Source organism: Capsella rubella, unplaced genomic scaffold (genome assembly GCF_000375325.1).
Source record: "Capsella rubella cultivar Monte Gargano unplaced genomic scaffold, Caprub1_0 scaffold_15, whole genome shotgun sequence".
Classification (NCBI taxonomy): domain Eukaryota; kingdom Viridiplantae; phylum Streptophyta; class Magnoliopsida; order Brassicales; family Brassicaceae; genus Capsella; species Capsella rubella.
In genome coordinates, this window is record NW_006238909.1 from 145,114 (window position 1) to 163,159 (window position 18,046).

The 18,046-nt window shown below is 29.4% G+C and overlaps 3 protein-coding genes across 5 annotated transcripts; all 3 read right to left on the reverse strand.

The window, feature by feature from the left end:
* LOC17874494 (60S acidic ribosomal protein P2-4) lies at nucleotides 1–1,299 on the reverse strand. Of its 2 annotated transcripts, none has more exons than XM_006279323.2 (4): nucleotides 1,218–1,299; nucleotides 1,012–1,107; nucleotides 154–380; nucleotides 1–54 (listed from the first exon to the last, which is right to left on the reverse strand). In XM_006279323.2, the coding sequence occupies exons 2-4, from the start codon at nucleotides 1,097–1,099 to the stop codon at nucleotides 28–30; spliced, it is 342 nt and encodes a 113-aa protein (XP_006279385.1). In that variant the 5' UTR covers nucleotides 1,100–1,107; nucleotides 1,218–1,299; the 3' UTR covers nucleotides 1–27. The 2 variants fall into 2 exon arrangements, with proteins under 2 accessions (XP_006279385.1, XP_023633846.1); XM_023778078.1 differs by having other exon boundaries at nucleotides 1,012–1,110; nucleotides 1,218–1,288.
* A 1,563-nt stretch (nucleotides 1,300–2,862) lies between these two features.
* Nucleotides 2,863–6,439, reverse strand: LOC17874518 (probable fatty acyl-CoA reductase 5). The gene is made up of 10 exons (XM_006279325.2): nucleotides 6,325–6,439; nucleotides 5,913–6,016; nucleotides 5,609–5,814; nucleotides 5,425–5,525; nucleotides 5,120–5,315; nucleotides 4,878–5,039; nucleotides 4,360–4,441; nucleotides 3,981–4,250; nucleotides 3,377–3,504; nucleotides 2,863–3,259 (listed from the first exon to the last, which is right to left on the reverse strand). Exons 1-10 carry the CDS (start codon nucleotides 6,398–6,400, stop codon nucleotides 3,094–3,096), a joined length of 1,491 nt encoding a protein of 496 aa, XP_006279387.1. The 5' UTR covers nucleotides 6,401–6,439; the 3' UTR covers nucleotides 2,863–3,093.
* A 5,014-nt stretch (nucleotides 6,440–11,453) lies between these two features.
* On the reverse strand, nucleotides 11,454–14,820 carry LOC17874500 (probable fatty acyl-CoA reductase 5). 2 transcript variants are annotated; one of them, XM_006279317.2, is made up of 10 exons: nucleotides 14,745–14,820; nucleotides 14,208–14,311; nucleotides 13,886–14,089; nucleotides 13,199–13,304; nucleotides 12,889–13,084; nucleotides 12,639–12,800; nucleotides 12,458–12,539; nucleotides 11,972–12,241; nucleotides 11,698–11,825; nucleotides 11,454–11,613 (listed from the first exon to the last, which is right to left on the reverse strand). In XM_006279317.2, exons 1-10 carry the CDS (start codon nucleotides 14,818–14,820, stop codon nucleotides 11,454–11,456), a joined length of 1,488 nt encoding a protein of 495 aa, XP_006279379.2. The 2 variants fall into 2 exon arrangements, with proteins under 2 accessions (XP_006279379.2, XP_023633778.1); XM_023778010.1 differs by having other exon boundaries at nucleotides 11,588–11,613; nucleotides 11,698–11,770.
* Nucleotides 14,821–18,046: the final 3,226 nt, after the last annotated feature.

Below are 18,046 nucleotides of genomic sequence, written 5' to 3' on the forward strand. Positions count from 1 at the left end.
CTCGATTCATATCCGTGTGCGAAAATCTTACTCGAAGAGACTGAATCCCATGTCCTGCATCAACATTGAGAGATATAACCAAAGAGTCAGATAAAAGACCAATATCAAGAATCATAACAAAAGAGTAAGCAAGAACAAAATCGAAATGCTTACATCATCAGACTCCTCTTTCTCTTCCTTCTTAGCTTCTTTCTTCTCAGCAGCTGCAGGAGCAGCACCACCACCACTTGATGGAGCAGCTGCAACAGCACCACCACCACCACCACCAGATGGCACAGAGGCCAACTTCTCCCTACCGGCAGCAATAAGCTCAGCAATGTCCTTACCTTTCACTTCTTTCAAAAGAAGCTCAATGCTCTCTCCATCAACATCAGCACCAACTACAAAAACACAATACACAATACTTCACTACACAACAAAGACCTTAAAGGTATCTCATATACAATTACCCAAAACAATGTTCTCTTGATCAGGAATTCATACTATTACACATCACAAAACTTTCATAAACACTCTCCATCAACATCAGCACCAACTACATAACAAAATACAAAACACAATGAACACATACTTCACTACACAACAAAGACCTTCAAGAATCTCATATACAATTAACCAAAACAACGATCTCTTGATCAGGAATTCATACTATTAAGCATCACAAAACTTTCATAAACACTCTTAAACATCACAAAACTTTCATAAACACTCTCCATCAACATCATCACCAACTACATAACAAAATACAAAACACAATGAACACATACTTCACTACATACAACAAAGGCCTTAAAGAATCTCATACACAATTAACCAAAACAATGTTCTCTTAATCAGGGATTTATACTATTAAACATAACAAAGCTTTCACAGAAAAATCTTAATCTCAAACTAAACTCTGACAACTAAAACAAAGCAAATGCAGAACTTTCTTAAATCAACATTGCTACTACTTCTCTCTTTAACAGTAACTCAGAAACTAATCATTCAAAAAACGAATTCAATATTTACCAGCTCCGATGATATCTTTGATATTATCAGCAGAAGGATTAGCGTTTCCGCCCAAAACAGCGAGGAGAAAAGCAGCAGCAACCTTCATTTTCGTTTCTGCTTTTGATTACACCAAAAGGAAAAATAAATAATCAAATTAGTCAGAAATTGGAAATTAAATTCACGAAAGAGATTCGATTCAGAGACATTGAAAGAAGAAGAGTTACCAAAAAGACGAAGCTACTAGAAGCTTTATTGCTATGAGTTCTGGAGAAGCTCGGATACGAAAATGGAGGAAGACGATGAGTGAGTTATTTATATAGTTAGGGTTTTCTTCTGTTTCCGGTTCTCTACGGTTCTGGTTTTACTCTCAATTTTTTGGTTTTGTTTCTGGTTACCGGTTTAATTTGGTTGACTATGAACCGGTTAATATTTTAGTTTAACTTTTGCTGGTTCAGAACTGACCTGACCATCTAACTATGTTAATTTTTTTAAGTTTTTTTTTTTCCCTTGTGTCAATTTCAGAAGGTCAAGGCGAAGTTTTAGAAAATGTGGTAGTTTTAATCAATTTATGAAAAAATATTATCCAACTTAACAAATAAATATATATAATTTAGTATTTTGGTGTGTGGTAATCAACCAAATCAGAAGCTAAACCGGACTTTTACATCCGACTAATCTTCAAGATGAATGTAATCTGTGAGTAGTTCATTCATCGAGTTTTCTATCTTCAATAGTAAATTTCTTAACAAGTTTGTTAGTGATATTTTATTTAACAGAATATAAAATCTGAAGCTATTTTTTTTGAAGATTAAGTAAAATTTATCCTTCTAATGGTAAAGTTTTTAACAAGTTTTTAAGCATTAATTTTTTAATAAATAAGAAAGCTTGTTTTCTTTTTTTTTTCTTTGCTCCAGTCAGTTAGAAGTGGACACATATATGTAAGACTCAGTTTCTAAAATCCTTAGTCAAGAATTATTTTTTTAGCTTATTACACATTTTTTTGTTTTTTTTTTCCTTTTAATCCTTAGAAACTTGCTAAATTTTTTTTATTGGAGATGCTCTAGCTGGTTTAGAGTATAACACTATTTCGACAGGCAAATAACTTTTTTTTAGAGAAATTCACGTTTGAGAAAATTTAATCTTTGGCTTAGAACTGCGCAACTCTTTTTGAAAACTACTAAACCACCACCACTTGGACCACTTCTAATATAACGTTTTTATCGTGAGTCTAAAACTAAAAAATAATTAAAATTATGTTCGTTTCGTCGTCGCAGGTTGTAGCTGTAGCAAGCGTAATGTTTTTAACCACTGAATTGAATTGATGTTCACAATTTTTAACCATAAGCATTCACCGCAATTACGGTACCCAAGCAGAGAAAAATACTTGTATTTGTCTATCTACGGTGATGAAACGAACAAACCTTACGAAGTCTCTATGGTACTAATAGGTATCGTCTAGGCAGTTGGTATTATGGGATTGGTTAATCATCTTTTATTATTTAAAACTTATAAAGAAAAAATCATTTATCATAAAAATGATTAAACTAGTATAATAAGTCTTTACATTATTTATTTCCACTTTTCATCTTCGAACTTCGATAAAAAAAAAAAAAAACACAAGCTAACCTAAAGATATCTTATTAAATGTCGTGAATTTGTCATAAGGCACCATTGCCTTTTTCTTACCAAAGTTGGCACAACGATCGTGATTGTTTAAGCATTTTTGCGTGTAATTTCTTATATATTTTTACTCTATTCTTCGTCGTCATGTGTCTCGTGTGTTCGATTCCATTCAAACACGTACGTAGACCTGAACTTTTAAACCTCTTAAATTGTTTTTATAGAACACTTACATGACATCGCATATAGTAAAATGAACCAACCAACAATAACCTTATACCAAACTAAACAAATTTACAAATCATGTATCATACAATTATTATCGTCAAATTAAATAGCTCTTTCCAATAGAAAAGCAGAAGATAATATATGTTTTATTTTAAAAGAATTACGTTTACAAGTATACAAATAAATATATATGTCTTATTAAGTGATATACATGCAGAAATGTAATATAATTTTTTCTTTTTGCATGTGGTTTTATCTTTTAAGTACGTGAGTGATGAGACCAGGAATGTGTATTGTTGTGAGATAATCTCCCCAGTTTATGACTTTTGGGTCAAAATCAAACATCATTTTTTCTGAACTCTTGCTCTCTTCTTCCTTCTGGTTTGCGCATAAGCTCTTGGTGTTTCTATCGTCAAATCTATGAAAATAATAATAACATTATTAGTATTATGTTACATAATTTATGTATATGCAATTCAGGTATACTATCAAAAGTAGAAAACTAATTAATAATTTGAAAGTAATTAATACGTACATGCCCTTGAAGAGTACGTAAGGCTCGTAAAGCTCTACCAATCTCATTGCCAACTCTATTTTACGGTTCTTGTCTCCGTATTTATCTCCTTTTCTCCAAGGGTATATTATATCAATCAATTTTAGTAACTACCAAAAACAAATATCAATCAATTTTAGTAACTGATTAAGAGAAAAAACCAAAGAAAAAGAATTAACAATATTAGAAAATACTTATTAATTAGCCAATCAAAATACAACAATATGCCATGTTATTTTCTATTTAAAAAAATAAAAATTAAAATCAGAAAATAAAAATAAAAATAAGAAAACAAATTATGTAAGATTTTTATTTAGAAATTTATATTGTGGTTTGAGTTTATAAAAGAGTGGTTAGAGTTTAGATTTTATAAATAACGAAACTATACATTTTTTGTTTGAATTTATAAAATAATGGTTAAGATTTAGATTTTTAATTACACCGAAATATATTTCGGTTTGAGTTTATAAAAGAGTGGTTATAGGTTTAGATTTTATAAATAAACGAGATTATATTTCGGTTTGAGTTGATAAAATAGTAGTCAAATATTGCTCACGTATAAATGTATTGGTCGACCTATTAGTACCTGGAGAGGTAGTTTGTAACGTAAGGTCATGTAGAAGCTGAATAAAGCCATGGATGATATGAACCTCAATTTCGAAACAGTTATGAGCGAACCATTGCGACTACGCAAAGGGTTCTTGGTGAAGTAACGAACCGCAATCTCATGAATCTCTCCGAACGTCACAGGGTTCTGATGAGATGAGCCAACATGATACACCATGTGAACCTTTGAACCTCCTGCATGAGTTGCTGCAGCAGTGATCATTGCGTTTGCCACCATATCCACTGGTATCTGTGAAAATTATTTTCGTATATGTCACATCCAATGAAAAGTTATGACATAAACTAACTTTTTATGAAATGTTAAACTTAGCTAAAGTAATGTTTAGTTAAATAATTACCATATCGCAAACTGAGTTTACATCGACGAGAAAACACTTGAGTACTCCCTTTCCGAATGCGATAATCACGCTGTCTACGGTTCTATACATAAAAATGTGAAACAAGTGTAATTTAGTAAGGACACAAAAATATATTGGTTAGAAATATTTTGAGTTATTCAACCGACCATATATAAAAAAAAATTATTTATGAATAGACTTTTTTTTTGGTAAGAATTTATGAATAGACTCTGTCCAATGAAATTGGTAGTCCAAAATAAGTAAAAAGTTTGTGGTCCTTCTATTCCATAATTATTATTTAAAAATTCTCAAATAAAATAAATATTTTTTAGTTTTAAAAAAATATATTATAATCAATATTTTCTAAACAACTTTTTCTGTTGAAATCAATATTTTCTGACCATACTTTTGAAATAAAATATGAGGCAAAAAGAAAGATTGGTGACCCAAATCTAACAACATATGATAGTTTCTACTTGTAGAATAAAGTTTCAAATTCATGATCGAATAAAATTTACCTTAACCCTTCGATCCAACCGGGAAAGGGTTCGGAAAAAGTGCTAGTGATCATCGTGGGACGAATGATGACGAGAGGAAGATTTTCTTTATGGTTACCAAGAAGCATCTCTCCCATTGATTTGGTGAAAACATATGTGTTTGGCCATCCATGAAGCTTTGCCCTAATGATCATCAAGTTATATTTCATTACATTCTCTTAGTTTAAACTATGAGTTTGTTTTCAATCATCAAGAACATTTACCTTTCCATTCCAAGTTCTTTCATGGCAAGAGTAATGTCTTCTTCTGAACAATCTTGTTCATTGAGTTCTTTCAATTTCTTCTTCATCAGTTCCCTTTCAAGGTTTATATCCAATCGAAGACCGTTCTCGTTACGAATGTCTTCCATAACAAATGGCTTTTCCGGTAGTAGACCCGGCTTTTCTCCGCAAACATAAGCTAGATCAAGAAAAAGGGAAGACTCTCTAAGTTTTCTCAAGAACCATATCAACAATGAAATAATTTGATTATGTTAAAACATTCTTAGAGACATAATAATAAAACATACCAGTAGAGACATGGAGAAGCAATTGAGCTTTAACACATTTTTTGGCAAAGTTAAGGACGTTGAGAGCTCCAAATGTGTTGATCCCAAGCCCAACATCGTATCTTTTTTTCATATTAATATTACTAAAGTTATACTTTATTAATTTTAAAATGTATATAAAATGTCTTGTAGGTATATTACATACCTCTCGTCAAAGTTTGTTGTGGCTGCAACATTGACAACAACATCTATTTCTTTTTGCATACGTTCTACAAGATCATAGTCCTTTATGTCTAAATGATCAGTCCCGATATCACCAGGGACCGAGACAACTTTTTCGTACAACAATCTATTCAACTTCTCATCTCCAAGATTCTCTCTCAACACCTTAAAAAGATCTTTCTCAAATGCCTGTTATATAGATTCAATGCACCAAATCAGAATGATACAAACATTAATATACCACCTCACATATTAGGTAAGAAGTTAGGTTTGGTTGGTATATAAACCTCTGTGCGTAAGCGTTTGGCCGCAGCTTCGTTGTCTGATGCTCTAACCAAAAGGTATAACTTCTTCACGTTTGGTTGCACTCTTAAAATTTTCTCCACAAAAACTAAGAAATATCAATGAAAACATATTATAATCCGATTACTCGTGATTCATGAGGTACTCATCATTTCATATATTATAGAGCACACGAGCTAATGATTACTTAAACATGAATCTCGTGTGTGTATAATATACATATCATCTTCAAGAACATGTGTTCCTAAGAGAAAGAGAACATAATCTCATTTTGAGACAATGTTCCTAAAAGCACAAGCGAAGGCATCAAGCACTTTTAATGAATCTTGAAGAATATTAAACCTATCTTGATGGGTAATTAACAAAAATCAAACAGAGATAGTTAAGAAGACATACCCTTGGCAAGGAAACCGGTAGCGCCGGTGACAAGTATCGTCTTGTTTCGAAGAAATTGAACAGAGTTGAGTTCCATTGTTTGGAGTATGCTTATGGTTTAACTCAGAAGAAGTTGGATATGGACAAGACAAACAAACCCATTGGTAGTAGAAGAGTATTTATAGTAGCAAAGGACGTTGCACGAAAGTCTCTTATACCCTCAAATAATCCTAATTAATAATATACTAAGCAAAACCAATATCTGTCTAATCCAATATATGACATTATTAAGAAGAATCTTTGCCATGCTTTTAACGAATGGTCTTTTAATTGAATTTGTTAAAAACAAAATAAAAATCAAAGAAATTGAATAAAATTAGGAATAAATTAAAAAAAAAACTGAACAAGTGTACATGATTAAATAAATGGTTGATTTAGTATATGTGGTATGAACATACTACTGCCAAAGTTTGACTATCGTTTTTATTTAATACCGGTGGTTGAAATGGTTATTCTCTGAAATTTTATTGTTAATTAATACAATCTTTGTAAGTTTTATTTCTTCTTCTCTAAACCTAAAAATCATTCAATTTTTAGTAAATTTAAGTACTTGTAAGAGTCATTTAAGCACTCCTTACTCAATGTATGAAAATTTTGTAGAATTCGTCTTTCTTAAGCATATATAACTCAAGAAAATAATAAGTTTTCTTAAGGAACAAGAATTTTTTTTATTTGATTTTTTCTTCATTCCATAGATTATCAGATTGTTGAACTAATATTTTCTAGATTTAGAAAATGATACATTAGCCAAATTGTTATACATATACTTAGTGTTTTTTCTTAATATATTGACGAATAGGGGCCAATACAATAGTTAACATTCTTACCAGAGGTGATGTGTTTATGTTTATTCTTGAAAATTATAATTTTAATTCCATTTTTTCTTAATGTAGGTAGATCTATAAATAGTAGATATGGTATGGGTCAACAATATGGGTCAATATGTTACGACAACAGTGCAAGAACAAAAACGAAGACTCATGTCCAATAAATTTAGAAGTTTACAGATTGAACTATGATTGACACAATTTTGTTCGTATGCATATGTGTATGTTGTTGAATAAAGGACTTTTATTTCGTTCGCATGTGCCATGTGGGTATAAGCTTCAAAGGAGCACCAGTGGCTCAACTACGTGATCAAAGATGGGCCGTTTGATTTATCAAATTGTTACGGCAGTGTTTTTGGGACTTCTATCCAAAATTTGAATCTTTTAGGCAGCTTGTAATTTTTTTTAAAAATAATTTATATTTTACTATCTAGTTTTATAGTACCAATAGCTAATAAGTTGTCCCCTACCAAAAAAAAAAAATAGCTAATAAGTTGTCGATAAAAATTTAGAGGCTGTTAGTTCGAGTAGTTTTTAGTACGAAACTATATAATTTGTTTTGGTTGCGGAAAAAATGTATAGATTTGATCTAGAACTTCTTAGTTATTAAAAAATGAAATATATATGTTTTGTTATTCTTGTTTAAACTTAAATTAAATATCTCATTTTGTAGTAAATTAAAGTGATTATGTATCATAAATCAAGTTAAATGATTGCTATGATGCTCGGAACATGCAGTGTGTCTCCACTCCATTCTCTTAATGCGAATATAATTATCACATGTCCCCATTCTTAATTTTGGGATTTAGAGAAACATTACCGGTAGTCTCTTAATATTTATTCTTAGCATTAATTTAGTATTAAAGAGCTAAGAACACCCTAAAATATGTTAGTTTTATCTCTTAACTAAAAGTTTTTCTTAGTAATAAAATCACATTTCTAATTTATTTTAATCATGCATTTAAGCTAACAACACCTTAAAAGTCTACCATTAAGGATGGCCTTATTATAACGACCATTCAGAGCCATATGTCAAAAAGCCCACACCAAAAACATGCAATGTAAATACCATTATGTATGGAAACTTTTGGGTAATATGCTTGAAAATACCATTAATTGTTTGGCTACAAGTCTTTTAAACATAGACGAATCATCTTATGTTGTTCACTTATTCTCCTACGTAATCAAAGATGGGCTGTTTGATTTATCAAATTCTTACGGCAACATAAGATGATTCCACCATCCTAATCAATGCTAAATTCTTTATTTAAATGTATTCCCTCATTTGGTATTGATGTGAAAATATATCATATATAAATCAACTTAAATGATTTCCACGTGATTCACAAATCCACGTTATGTATAATCTTATCGATTTATACTATTCTTGTATCAAATTATGTTAAATAATAATATGATCTAATTCGAGACAAAAACAATTAAGTGAATGAATGATTTATGATATTTGAATTGATCAACTTTGAGTTTTTACAGGTTATACGGTACTTTAGTTTACTATAATGATCTACGATATTTGATTATTATTATTATTATTATTATTATTATTATTATTGTTATTATTTTAAATAATTGATCTAAAATTTGCTAGCAATCCTTATAAAATTTGATGTGACATTTCCTATTGTTCTTTACTCTTAAATCTTTCATATATCTTTTTTTCTTGCATTGCCTTTTATTTCACCTATCATATCTTAAAATTACAAAAACAAATTTTGTTTAAGTTCATAAGTTTTATCCATCCATGCGGAATTATTACGGTGGATAAAATTTCTTGTTTACCGTAAAAATATATCTTCTAAAGATATATGAAAACTGAATATAATAAATATAAAACAGTGCATAAATAACAAATAAACATCAACGGTGAACAAATTACCTCAAAAGAGGATACTAATGTTTGGTTCGATTGTTCATTTTTGAACTAATTGTCTTTCTTATATCAAAATAGTGGTGACCGGTAGGGAAGTTATGTCACTGTCTTAAATTTGTCTCATCTAAAATATATATAATTTGTTTACTACCTAACCGAATTTTTGAGATGGATTTATTCCTTAAGAAAAATATAAAATGTTGTAAATAAATTGTAATGTGAACTTTCACAAATTTATAAAGTAAGATTGTGAATAATTTTTTACAATTTATTTACAAGAATTGAAATTTTGCTAATTATGTTTTGAAAATTTATAATGAACAAAATCCATCATGGTATAATTTTTCGTAGAATTATTACTGTAATTAAAGTAACATTATAAAAATAAATTCATATATTGAAATTGTAAAAGTAAGATTATGGTACCAATGGTGTGGTAGTTAAGTGGTTAGCATTTGGAGCGAACTCCATTATGCCACTAATTCAATCTCCCGTAAAAAAAAAGCTATTCCCAAACAAAATAAATTAAATTTTACTTCGAATCCACGACAATTAGGATATAGTTCCGAATTCCGAAGTTTTAAAAAGTAGTAGAATCATAGTAAATATGATTGATATCAAAATATGTGATAATTAATATATCATACGTTATATGTGGATACTTATTGCAAAACGAAATTATGAGTAATTGATTTACTGTTTTAATATAATATAATTATTAAGATTTTTTTAATATTTACTAATTTAATTTAGGAAAAAACATTTGTCGACCCAAACAATTTAAAAATTATGGATAAGCTGTGAGGTTACAAGAAACTCAAACGAACACTAACATTCATTTTATCAATTCGAATTTTTCCACCTTATCTTACTGCTGTCCAAAATCTTATCCGATGTGTATGGGCAGAATAACTAAATATGCAAACGTTTAATGCTGTCTAAGAAAACGGTTTTAGTAATTGAGACTGCACTCCAATAGTGTTTTGAACCCAACCACATTAACATGCACTGTTTGGTTGGGGCACAGTTGTTATCATGTCTTGTTCATGGGACTTTTAAAGGTGTGACAATCATTGGCATACATGGCTTCGTATCTTTTATTTTGTCCCTCTTAAACTTTTTGATCTAGTTCAAAAGGCTGAATTAGATTCGTATAGGAAACTGGAAACTTATAAAAGTTAAACATATGACAACAATTAAAGTATGTATGTAATGAGACCAAAATAGATATGTGAAGGAGGAGTTGTTCAAATCCTAACCACAAAATTGACAGGGGACAAACGTATTTAACTAAGCAAACATGAAAATATGAAAAATGAATAACTTGAGAATTATTAATATCCATTAAGTGCAAATGTACCCAACATTAATACTGGTATGTTTTTTTTGAATAATTAAATAGGTTTTGGACCAAAATCCATACATCCCCTCAGGTCCGAAACCAAAGCATATTATATGATCTCGTCCCAAACGTTAAACCGGCGATCTCTAAATGTTTGCCAGATAACTTTACCAATTGTGTTATTAGCACTTGGTAACCCCACAAATTTGGCAAAACAATTATTCAATTTTTTTTTCAATTTTAGTATCAAGTCTATTTAATGATTTTTTTTTGTTTGTGTGTATATATCATACATATTGATACATACAAATTACAATTGTACGACATATATATATTAACAAAAAATTGTAATTAAAATATGATAAAACAACGTAACGTACAATTTTGTGAAAAATTATATTACTTTCATATGATTACCTAAAACAAATAAAGGTTTATACTAGTAAATATTGCAGAACTATATCAAAAATAATTATCAAAAAAGACTATAGCAAAATTTAATTGATTTTTTAATCTATTTATTTATTTATTAAAGTTCTCCTATAACAAAATAAACATATGGTACATTCAAAAAGATAATGAGCATCGTGGTCTGATTTTTTTTTTATAGCTAATTATCTAACAAAGGGAGGAGCCAAGAGGCATTTTATATAGTTATGATAATCTAATAACTAAGCCACACCTAAACTCTTTTGTCGATCATTCTTTTTATAATTCAGAAGTCTTTTGTCAACTCCTTGTGCGTAGGCGGAGGAGAGAACTCATAAGATTTCTATTTGTCTCAACAAGACTTAGAAAAAATGATACACTACTTCTCCAAAAATCTTTGCAAAATCAAACTTGCTCAATGACAAAATTAACATGAGAATGTCCATAAGTTGGCACCAAACTTGTTTGACCAAACCAATGCACCTTTTTGAATACTGGCTAGTAAATTCTTGGAATTTAACATTAAAAATGATTTTCGATGAAATTTTTTAAAGAAAAGCAAAAAAAACTTGCAAACATTCTAAGTACTATTTCTTTTATTTTATTTTTTGAGTACATAGGTGATGAGGCCAGGAATATGAATGGTTGTGATGTAATCTTCCCAATCAATAGTCTTTGGATCAAATTGGAACAAACCATTCATTTCTTCATTAGCCTCCTTTATTTTCAACCGCATTACCTCAGTATTCGAATCATCAAATCTACATTAAAAAAAAAAAAATTAGCAACAAAAGAAGATAATTTATTTGGAAGAATGAATATTAAAGTTTGAGATTGATACATACATGCCCTGAAACAAAACATAAGGTCTATAAAGCTCGACCAGCCGCATCGCGAGCTTAATTTTGCGGTCAATGTCTCTATATTTGTTTCCAGTCCACCATGGATAGATTATATCCATCACTCGCAACATCTTATAGTAGAAGAAAATATATACATAAGATTTTTTCATAAATTTAATAATTAGTTTTTTTTTCCAATTATTTTTAACAAAATAAGACTCTTCTTTCAACATTCGCCATTTGGTGTTACTATTAATATTTTAACTTAGACATTTACCTGTAAAGGTAGCTTGTAACGAAGGGTCACGTAGAAGCTGAACTGAGCCATGGTGGAAAAGATAGTTCCTTTGGAGACTATGATGGGTGAACCATCGCGTCCAACAAGAGGGTTTATAGTGAAGTAGCGAGCCGCGAGATCGTGAACCTGTTCGAATGTGATAGGGTTCTTAAAAGATGAGCCAACATGATACACGGTCTGAGAGCCTAAGTTCCCTGCGTGTATTGTCGCAGCCGTGACCATTGCATTTGCGACCATGTCCACAGGTATCTGTGAATATTACTCTTAGTGCACAACAATGACTGATATATTATAATAATCACAAATTAAAAAAATGTATGTATTTGGCGTATGGACGACAGACACCTTCCAACATATTTGTATCTATAAAATATTTTTTAAAAAAACTGTTTGATATTTTAAAATGTTAAATTTAATTTTACTTTCTATATATTTAAATACAAAAAAAAACTGACGTAAACTTACAAGATCAAGGACTGAGTTTGGATCTGCAAGAAAACATTTAAGCCTTCCTTTGCCAAATGCTACAACCACACTATCTAAGGTTCTGCACATACAACATACAATGTTCTTATTTATGCAGTCTAAAATGTTTTACATGATCAATCTATAAATGGTATATATATATATATATATATATATTTACCTTAACCCTTCGATCCAACCGGGAAATGGTTCGGAAAAAGTGCTAGTGATCATCGTGGGACGAATTATGACGAGAGGAAGATTTTCTTTATGGTTACCAAGAAGCATCTCTCCCATTGATTTGGTGAAAACATATGTGTTTGGCCATCCATGAAGCTTTGCCCTAATGATCATCAAGTGATATACTTATATTTCATTACATTCTGATAGTTTAAACTATGAATTTGTGTTCAATCATCAATAACATTCACCTTTCCATTCCAAGTTCTTTCATGGCAAGAGTAATGTCTTCTTCGGAACAATCTTGTTCATTGAGTTCTTTCAGTCTTTGCTTTATCAGTTCCCTTTCAAGATTTATATCCAATCGAAGACCGTCGTTGTTACGAATATCTTCCAAGAAAAATAGGTTTTCAGGTAGGACACCCTGCTTTTCTCCGCAAACATAAGCTAAAATAAAAAAGGAAATACATGTTTCAAAGAACTATATGAAGAGTGACATAATGTAAATGTGATAATTAATTTTTTTAGAGGCTTAATATAAGAACAAAGAGACTTACTTACCAGTAGAAACATGGAGAAGCAGTTGCGCTCTAATACATTTTTTGGCAAAGTGAAGGACATTGAGAGCTCCAAAAGTGTTGATCCCAAGCCCAACATCATATCTTTTCATGTGAATATATTAAAATTATATCTCATTAGAGATATGAATTATGAGAATTTTTGAGAAATACCCCTTTTGGTGTACCCCTTTTTAAAAATACCCCTTTTATCTATCAATTTTCAAAAATACCCCTTTTTAAATATAAAAAATTATAAAGTTTTATATAGTTTATAAGGTACTTCTATATAATAACTACTACTGGGAGATTCGATACAAATATTTTAAAATGTTTTAAATAGTTTTAAATCGTTTTTATAAGTTTTATAAGGTTTTTAAAAGGTTTTTAAAATGGTTTATACGGTTTTTATAAGGTTTTTATAAGGTTTTTATAATTTATTTTTACGCTATTTATGAAAGGTATATAAAGTTTTATACACATATAAAGGTAATTTGTGTATATATTTATAAGCTTACCCACATATTTGGATAAATTTCAACATTTTTAATGGGTTTTTTGATAAAATTTGAAAATGTGGTATTTTTAAAAAGAGGTATATGAAAAGGGGTATTTTTGAAATTCCCCCATGAATTATATACAAAAAAAAAATAAAAAAATTACTTAGTAAAGCTATATATGTACCTCTCGTACTAAAATTTGTCGTGGCTGCAACATTGACAACAATATCTATTTCTTTTTGCATACGTTCTATAAAATTAGAGTCATTCATGCCTAATTGTTCATCAGTAGCAATATCACCAGGGACTGAGACAACTTTATCGTACAACAATCTATTTAACTTCTCATCGCCAAGATTCTCTCTCAACACCTTAAAAAGATCTTTCTCAAATACCTGTAACAAATCAGAATGATACAACATTAATGTACTCTACTATGATATATATATATATATATATATATTTCTTGAAATATTAGGTAGTTAATTAGGATTAGTGGGTATGTAAAAAAACCTCGGTGCGTAAGCGTTTAGTCGCAGCTTCGTCGTCTGATGCTCGCACCAAAAGGTACAACTTCTTCACATTTGGTTGCACTCTCAGAATTTTCTCCACAAAAACTAAGAAATATCAAAAAAATATATATTTAACTTCGGTAAGAGAGATACAACAAAAGTAATCATGCTTTAAGGCGGAAAAATTATACTTCCTCCATTTAAAAATACTGTTTAAGATATTATAATTATGACGGAAAAATAATTAATCGTTTTACCTTTTGCTAATATACTATAATTATTTTTTATTGATAAATTTGTTATAAAAAATTTAAAGTTAAAATATTTATAACAGTATAGATCGAAAACCTAAAACAAGTACATTTTAAACTTTATAAAACGACACTTAAACTGAAACGGAGAGAGTCTGGTAATCTAACTCTGATATTGTCTTAACAAAGCACAAACCAAGTCACCCATCACTCTAACCAATCTTAATTGGTAAAATATTAAACATAAATTTATGGTGAATTAACAAAAATCAAACATACATGCATACCTTTGGCAAGGAAACCGGTAGCGCCGGTGACTAGAATCGTCTTGTTTTCAAGAAATTGAACACAATTGAGTTCCATCGTTTGGGACTTTCAGTTTGACTCATAAGACTAATAAACCCATCATAGTAGAAGAGTATTTATAGTAGCAAAAGTAGGAAAGTGATCTATTAGTACTTATACTCTCCAATAATCTTAATAAAAATATGTAATCAAAATCAATAATGTATTATAAAATCTTTCCTCGTTAATCTGGCCTATCGCTTTTGCCCTTGCCAGAGATAGATTCTTTCAAGTAAATGATTTGCTATGATGCACGGAAGCTATACCGGATGTCTCAATCGGAGCAGTGTGTCTCCACTCTTCTTTTGGGATCATAATCAGTAAGCACCACATGTCCCCGGCCCACTCTAAAGTTTGAATCATAGTATCGACCATTCAGAGCCATATGTCAAAACCACACCAAAAACGTGCAATGTAAACTATTATTTTGGCTAGAGCTTAAAGCTGAATTATATTATTAAGATTATATGGTTCTTTTTTATAAGGGCATGCAATATTTTTTCTTTCTTTCTTTGCTCCACTCAATCAGAAGTGGACACATATAGATTTCTAAAATCCTAAACTAAAGATTATTTCTTAGCTTATTACACATTTTTTTTTCTTTTAACCCTTAGAAACTTGCTAATTACATGTAGCCACAACAAATTTTAATGGATTCCAGTGTTAAAGAAAAAGAAACTCATGTAAAGAAGTAGCCACGACAAATTTTAATGGATTCCAGTGTTAAAGAAAAAGAAACTCATGTAAAGAAGTAGCCACAACAATTTTGTCACCAAAATTTTTGCCAATAATTTCGCTAAATCGCGGCGTATTTTTCACCAATATATAAACTTTGAGATTAGTAATTAATTTCTTTACCAGGATTTACCAACAACTACAAGTCAGCATCAAAAACCCAATATAATGATAAGACGAAGTGGCACCAAATTAAAGTAGCACTAGAATATATCCAAGTGGTATCAAACAATTTGGAGTAGTGCTCAAGTAGTAAAGTGACATACTTACAAGAAACACAAACAAAAACAAAATGTCATGAGTACATATCCATCTCTTACCGCTGTCCAAAATTCTGATAGCGAGCAGATCCTATGGGTATGGGTAAAGCAAAAGCGTGGTTCTGCCAAATAACTAATGTTTATATCAAAAGGTAGATGTGTATGATGTAGTTACACTTGTGACAAAATACTTCAGAGTGCACTATAAATAGTCTTTCGAACCCAATCACATAACATGCACTGTTTGGTCAGGGGATAGCTGCTATCAGCCAAATGACATGTTTTATGACTTTTAAAAGTGTGACAATTATTGGTATATATATGGCTTCGTATCTTTTATTCTGTAACTCTTAATAGTTGTCGTTTAGCTATTTCCCTAGCAAAATACATTTGCACTCCAAGGAAAAAAAAAAACATAAGCATAAAAAAATTTGTATTCATCCGTGCATACATGCTCTTTACCTCATTTACCATTCATTTACTTACAAAAATTTTAAGCTTTTTATATTAAGTTAAACTTTCACTTCCATAATTCTTTAAATTATAGATGGTCTATATTGATGTTGTTAAAATTTATAAAATGAAGATTTTACCCATATTGAAGTATGAGATTAATAATATTTTGATTTCTTAGTAATATCGATCGAAATTGTCCCGTATTTCAACCCGTCCAGTCATATAATCTGTCCGTGTTATTTTAAAATTTTTATTAATTTTAAATATATAGATTATAATATTTTAAAACTTCTAGAAGTTTCAAATTGACTATATCAAATAAATGATATAAAACTTTACAATTTGAATGTTTATTAAATGAAGCTTTATACTCATTTGGATTTGAATTCATTTTGATCTTATATATTATATGACCCTGAATCATTCTCTATAAAACAAAACAAAATCGAAATGATTGTTTGCAAAGGTATTTCACATTACACAATTTATGACCAAAAATTAAACTCTTGGTTAAATTTTAGAGTTATAATATTGATAATACTAAGAATTTTATAGAGTTGAAATATTTAAAATATTTTATACATTCTATAAAGTTTAATATTTATAACATTTGAACCGTTTAAAAGTTTCAATATTCATAACTTTTTTAATTAATTTTATTGTATGATCAAAATGAATATAAATCTGAATGATCAGGAAAGTTCCCTTAATAGTTATAGAAATTTTACTCAATTCTCTTTCTTTGATAGCCTTTTGCAAAGATACCTTTTTGGGCCATTTTCAACTCTTAATTTTTAATGATCATATTACCCATAGTTAAAAATTAATAAGTCAATAAAATGAAAAATTCAGATTTTCCAGCCAAAAAAATTCAATTTTGTAAAATAATTATTTTTGAAAATCCCCCTAATAATTATGAAAATGTAAAATTTGTATTTGTTTTAGTGCGGTTTTTATGTTGAAATTTTTAATTTCACCATCTATACAAAAATTTAAGAATCTTAAATATTAAAATTGATATATCTAAACTTAAGAAAAGGTCTAAACTTTTAATATTTAAAAATATTATAAGTTTAAAATAACACATACGGGTTATATTACATGACGGGTTGTATGATGGGACATGTTTGAATCGATATTATTAAAATTTGAAAAATTATAAATCTGGTACTTCAATACGGGTTTCTATATATTTTACTATTTTTATAACAACACCAATACAAGACATGTGGAATCAAACTGATTTAATGATGATTGGTATTATGCAATTTTAATAATTATTAAACAAACTTTAACAAAATTAGTAAATTCCAAAAAAAAAAAAAAAATTGTCTCACGGTGTATCGTGGGTTAAAAATATAGTATAACAATAAAAAAATATTCCTTACATAATAAAAAAAGTATTTGCCAAATGAAAATAAAACTAAAAAAAATATGAACATAGAGATAAAGATACTCACCACACATAAACTTACTATGTTGTGGACCTAGACAATGTATCTGATCATTAGGTGAATGAAAATTTGATGTTGATATTTTACTTTTCTTTTAAAGAAGAAAATGAACTTAAATAAACTTATGAGTAACCGGATGATCGTTCAATTACTTATCTATTTTTTGGAATCAACTTTTCATTTTATTAAATAATGTTATCTGCGTAATAATATAGTTTATGATAGACAAAACCTAGATGTTGAATATTTATAAATTTATAAGAAAAAATCCATGAGCTTGATATATAGTGAAATTCAATGTTTTATTTAGTGGAGACAAGTTTGATTCAAATTATGAAT

What these genes read in the sequence shown, in the direction of transcription:
- LOC17874494 (XM_006279323.2), bottom strand. Translation starts at nt 1,099, where the DNA reads ATGAAGGTTGCTGCTGCTTTTCTCCTCGCTGTTTTGGGCGGAAACGCT. An exon ending in CAAAGATATCATCGGAGCTG is followed by an intron (nt 381 to 1,011) that starts GTAAATATTGAA and finishes GTGTTTTTGTAG; the next exon opens with TTGGTGCTGATGTTGATGGA. An exon ending in AGAAAGAGGAGTCTGATGAT is followed by an intron (nt 55 to 153) that starts GTAAGCATTTCG and finishes ATGTTGATGCAG; the next exon opens with GACATGGGATTCAGTCTCTT.
- LOC17874518 (XM_006279325.2), bottom strand. Translation starts at nt 6,400, where the DNA reads ATGGAACTCAACTCTGTTCAATTTCTTCGAAACAAGACGATACTTGTC. An exon ending in GCTTCTCCATGTCTCTACTG is followed by an intron (nt 5,316 to 5,424) that starts GTATGTTTTATT and finishes TTCTTGATCTAG; the next exon opens with CTTATGTTTGCGGAGAAAAG. An exon ending in TACGTACTCTTCAAGGGCAT is followed by an intron (nt 3,260 to 3,376) that starts GTACGTATTAAT and finishes TTATTTTCATAG; the next exon opens with ATTTGACGATAGAAACACCA.
- LOC17874500 (XM_006279317.2), bottom strand. Translation starts at nt 14,820, where the DNA reads ATGGAACTCAATTGTGTTCAATTTCTTGAAAACAAGACGATTCTAGTC. An exon ending in CAGCCACGACAAATTTTAGT is followed by an intron (nt 13,305 to 13,885) that starts ACGAGAGGTACA and finishes TATATTCACATG; the next exon opens with AAAAGATATGATGTTGGGCT. An exon ending in AAAGAACTTGGAATGGAAAG is followed by an intron (nt 12,801 to 12,888) that starts GTGAATGTTATT and finishes GATGATCATTAG; the next exon opens with GGCAAAGCTTCATGGATGGC.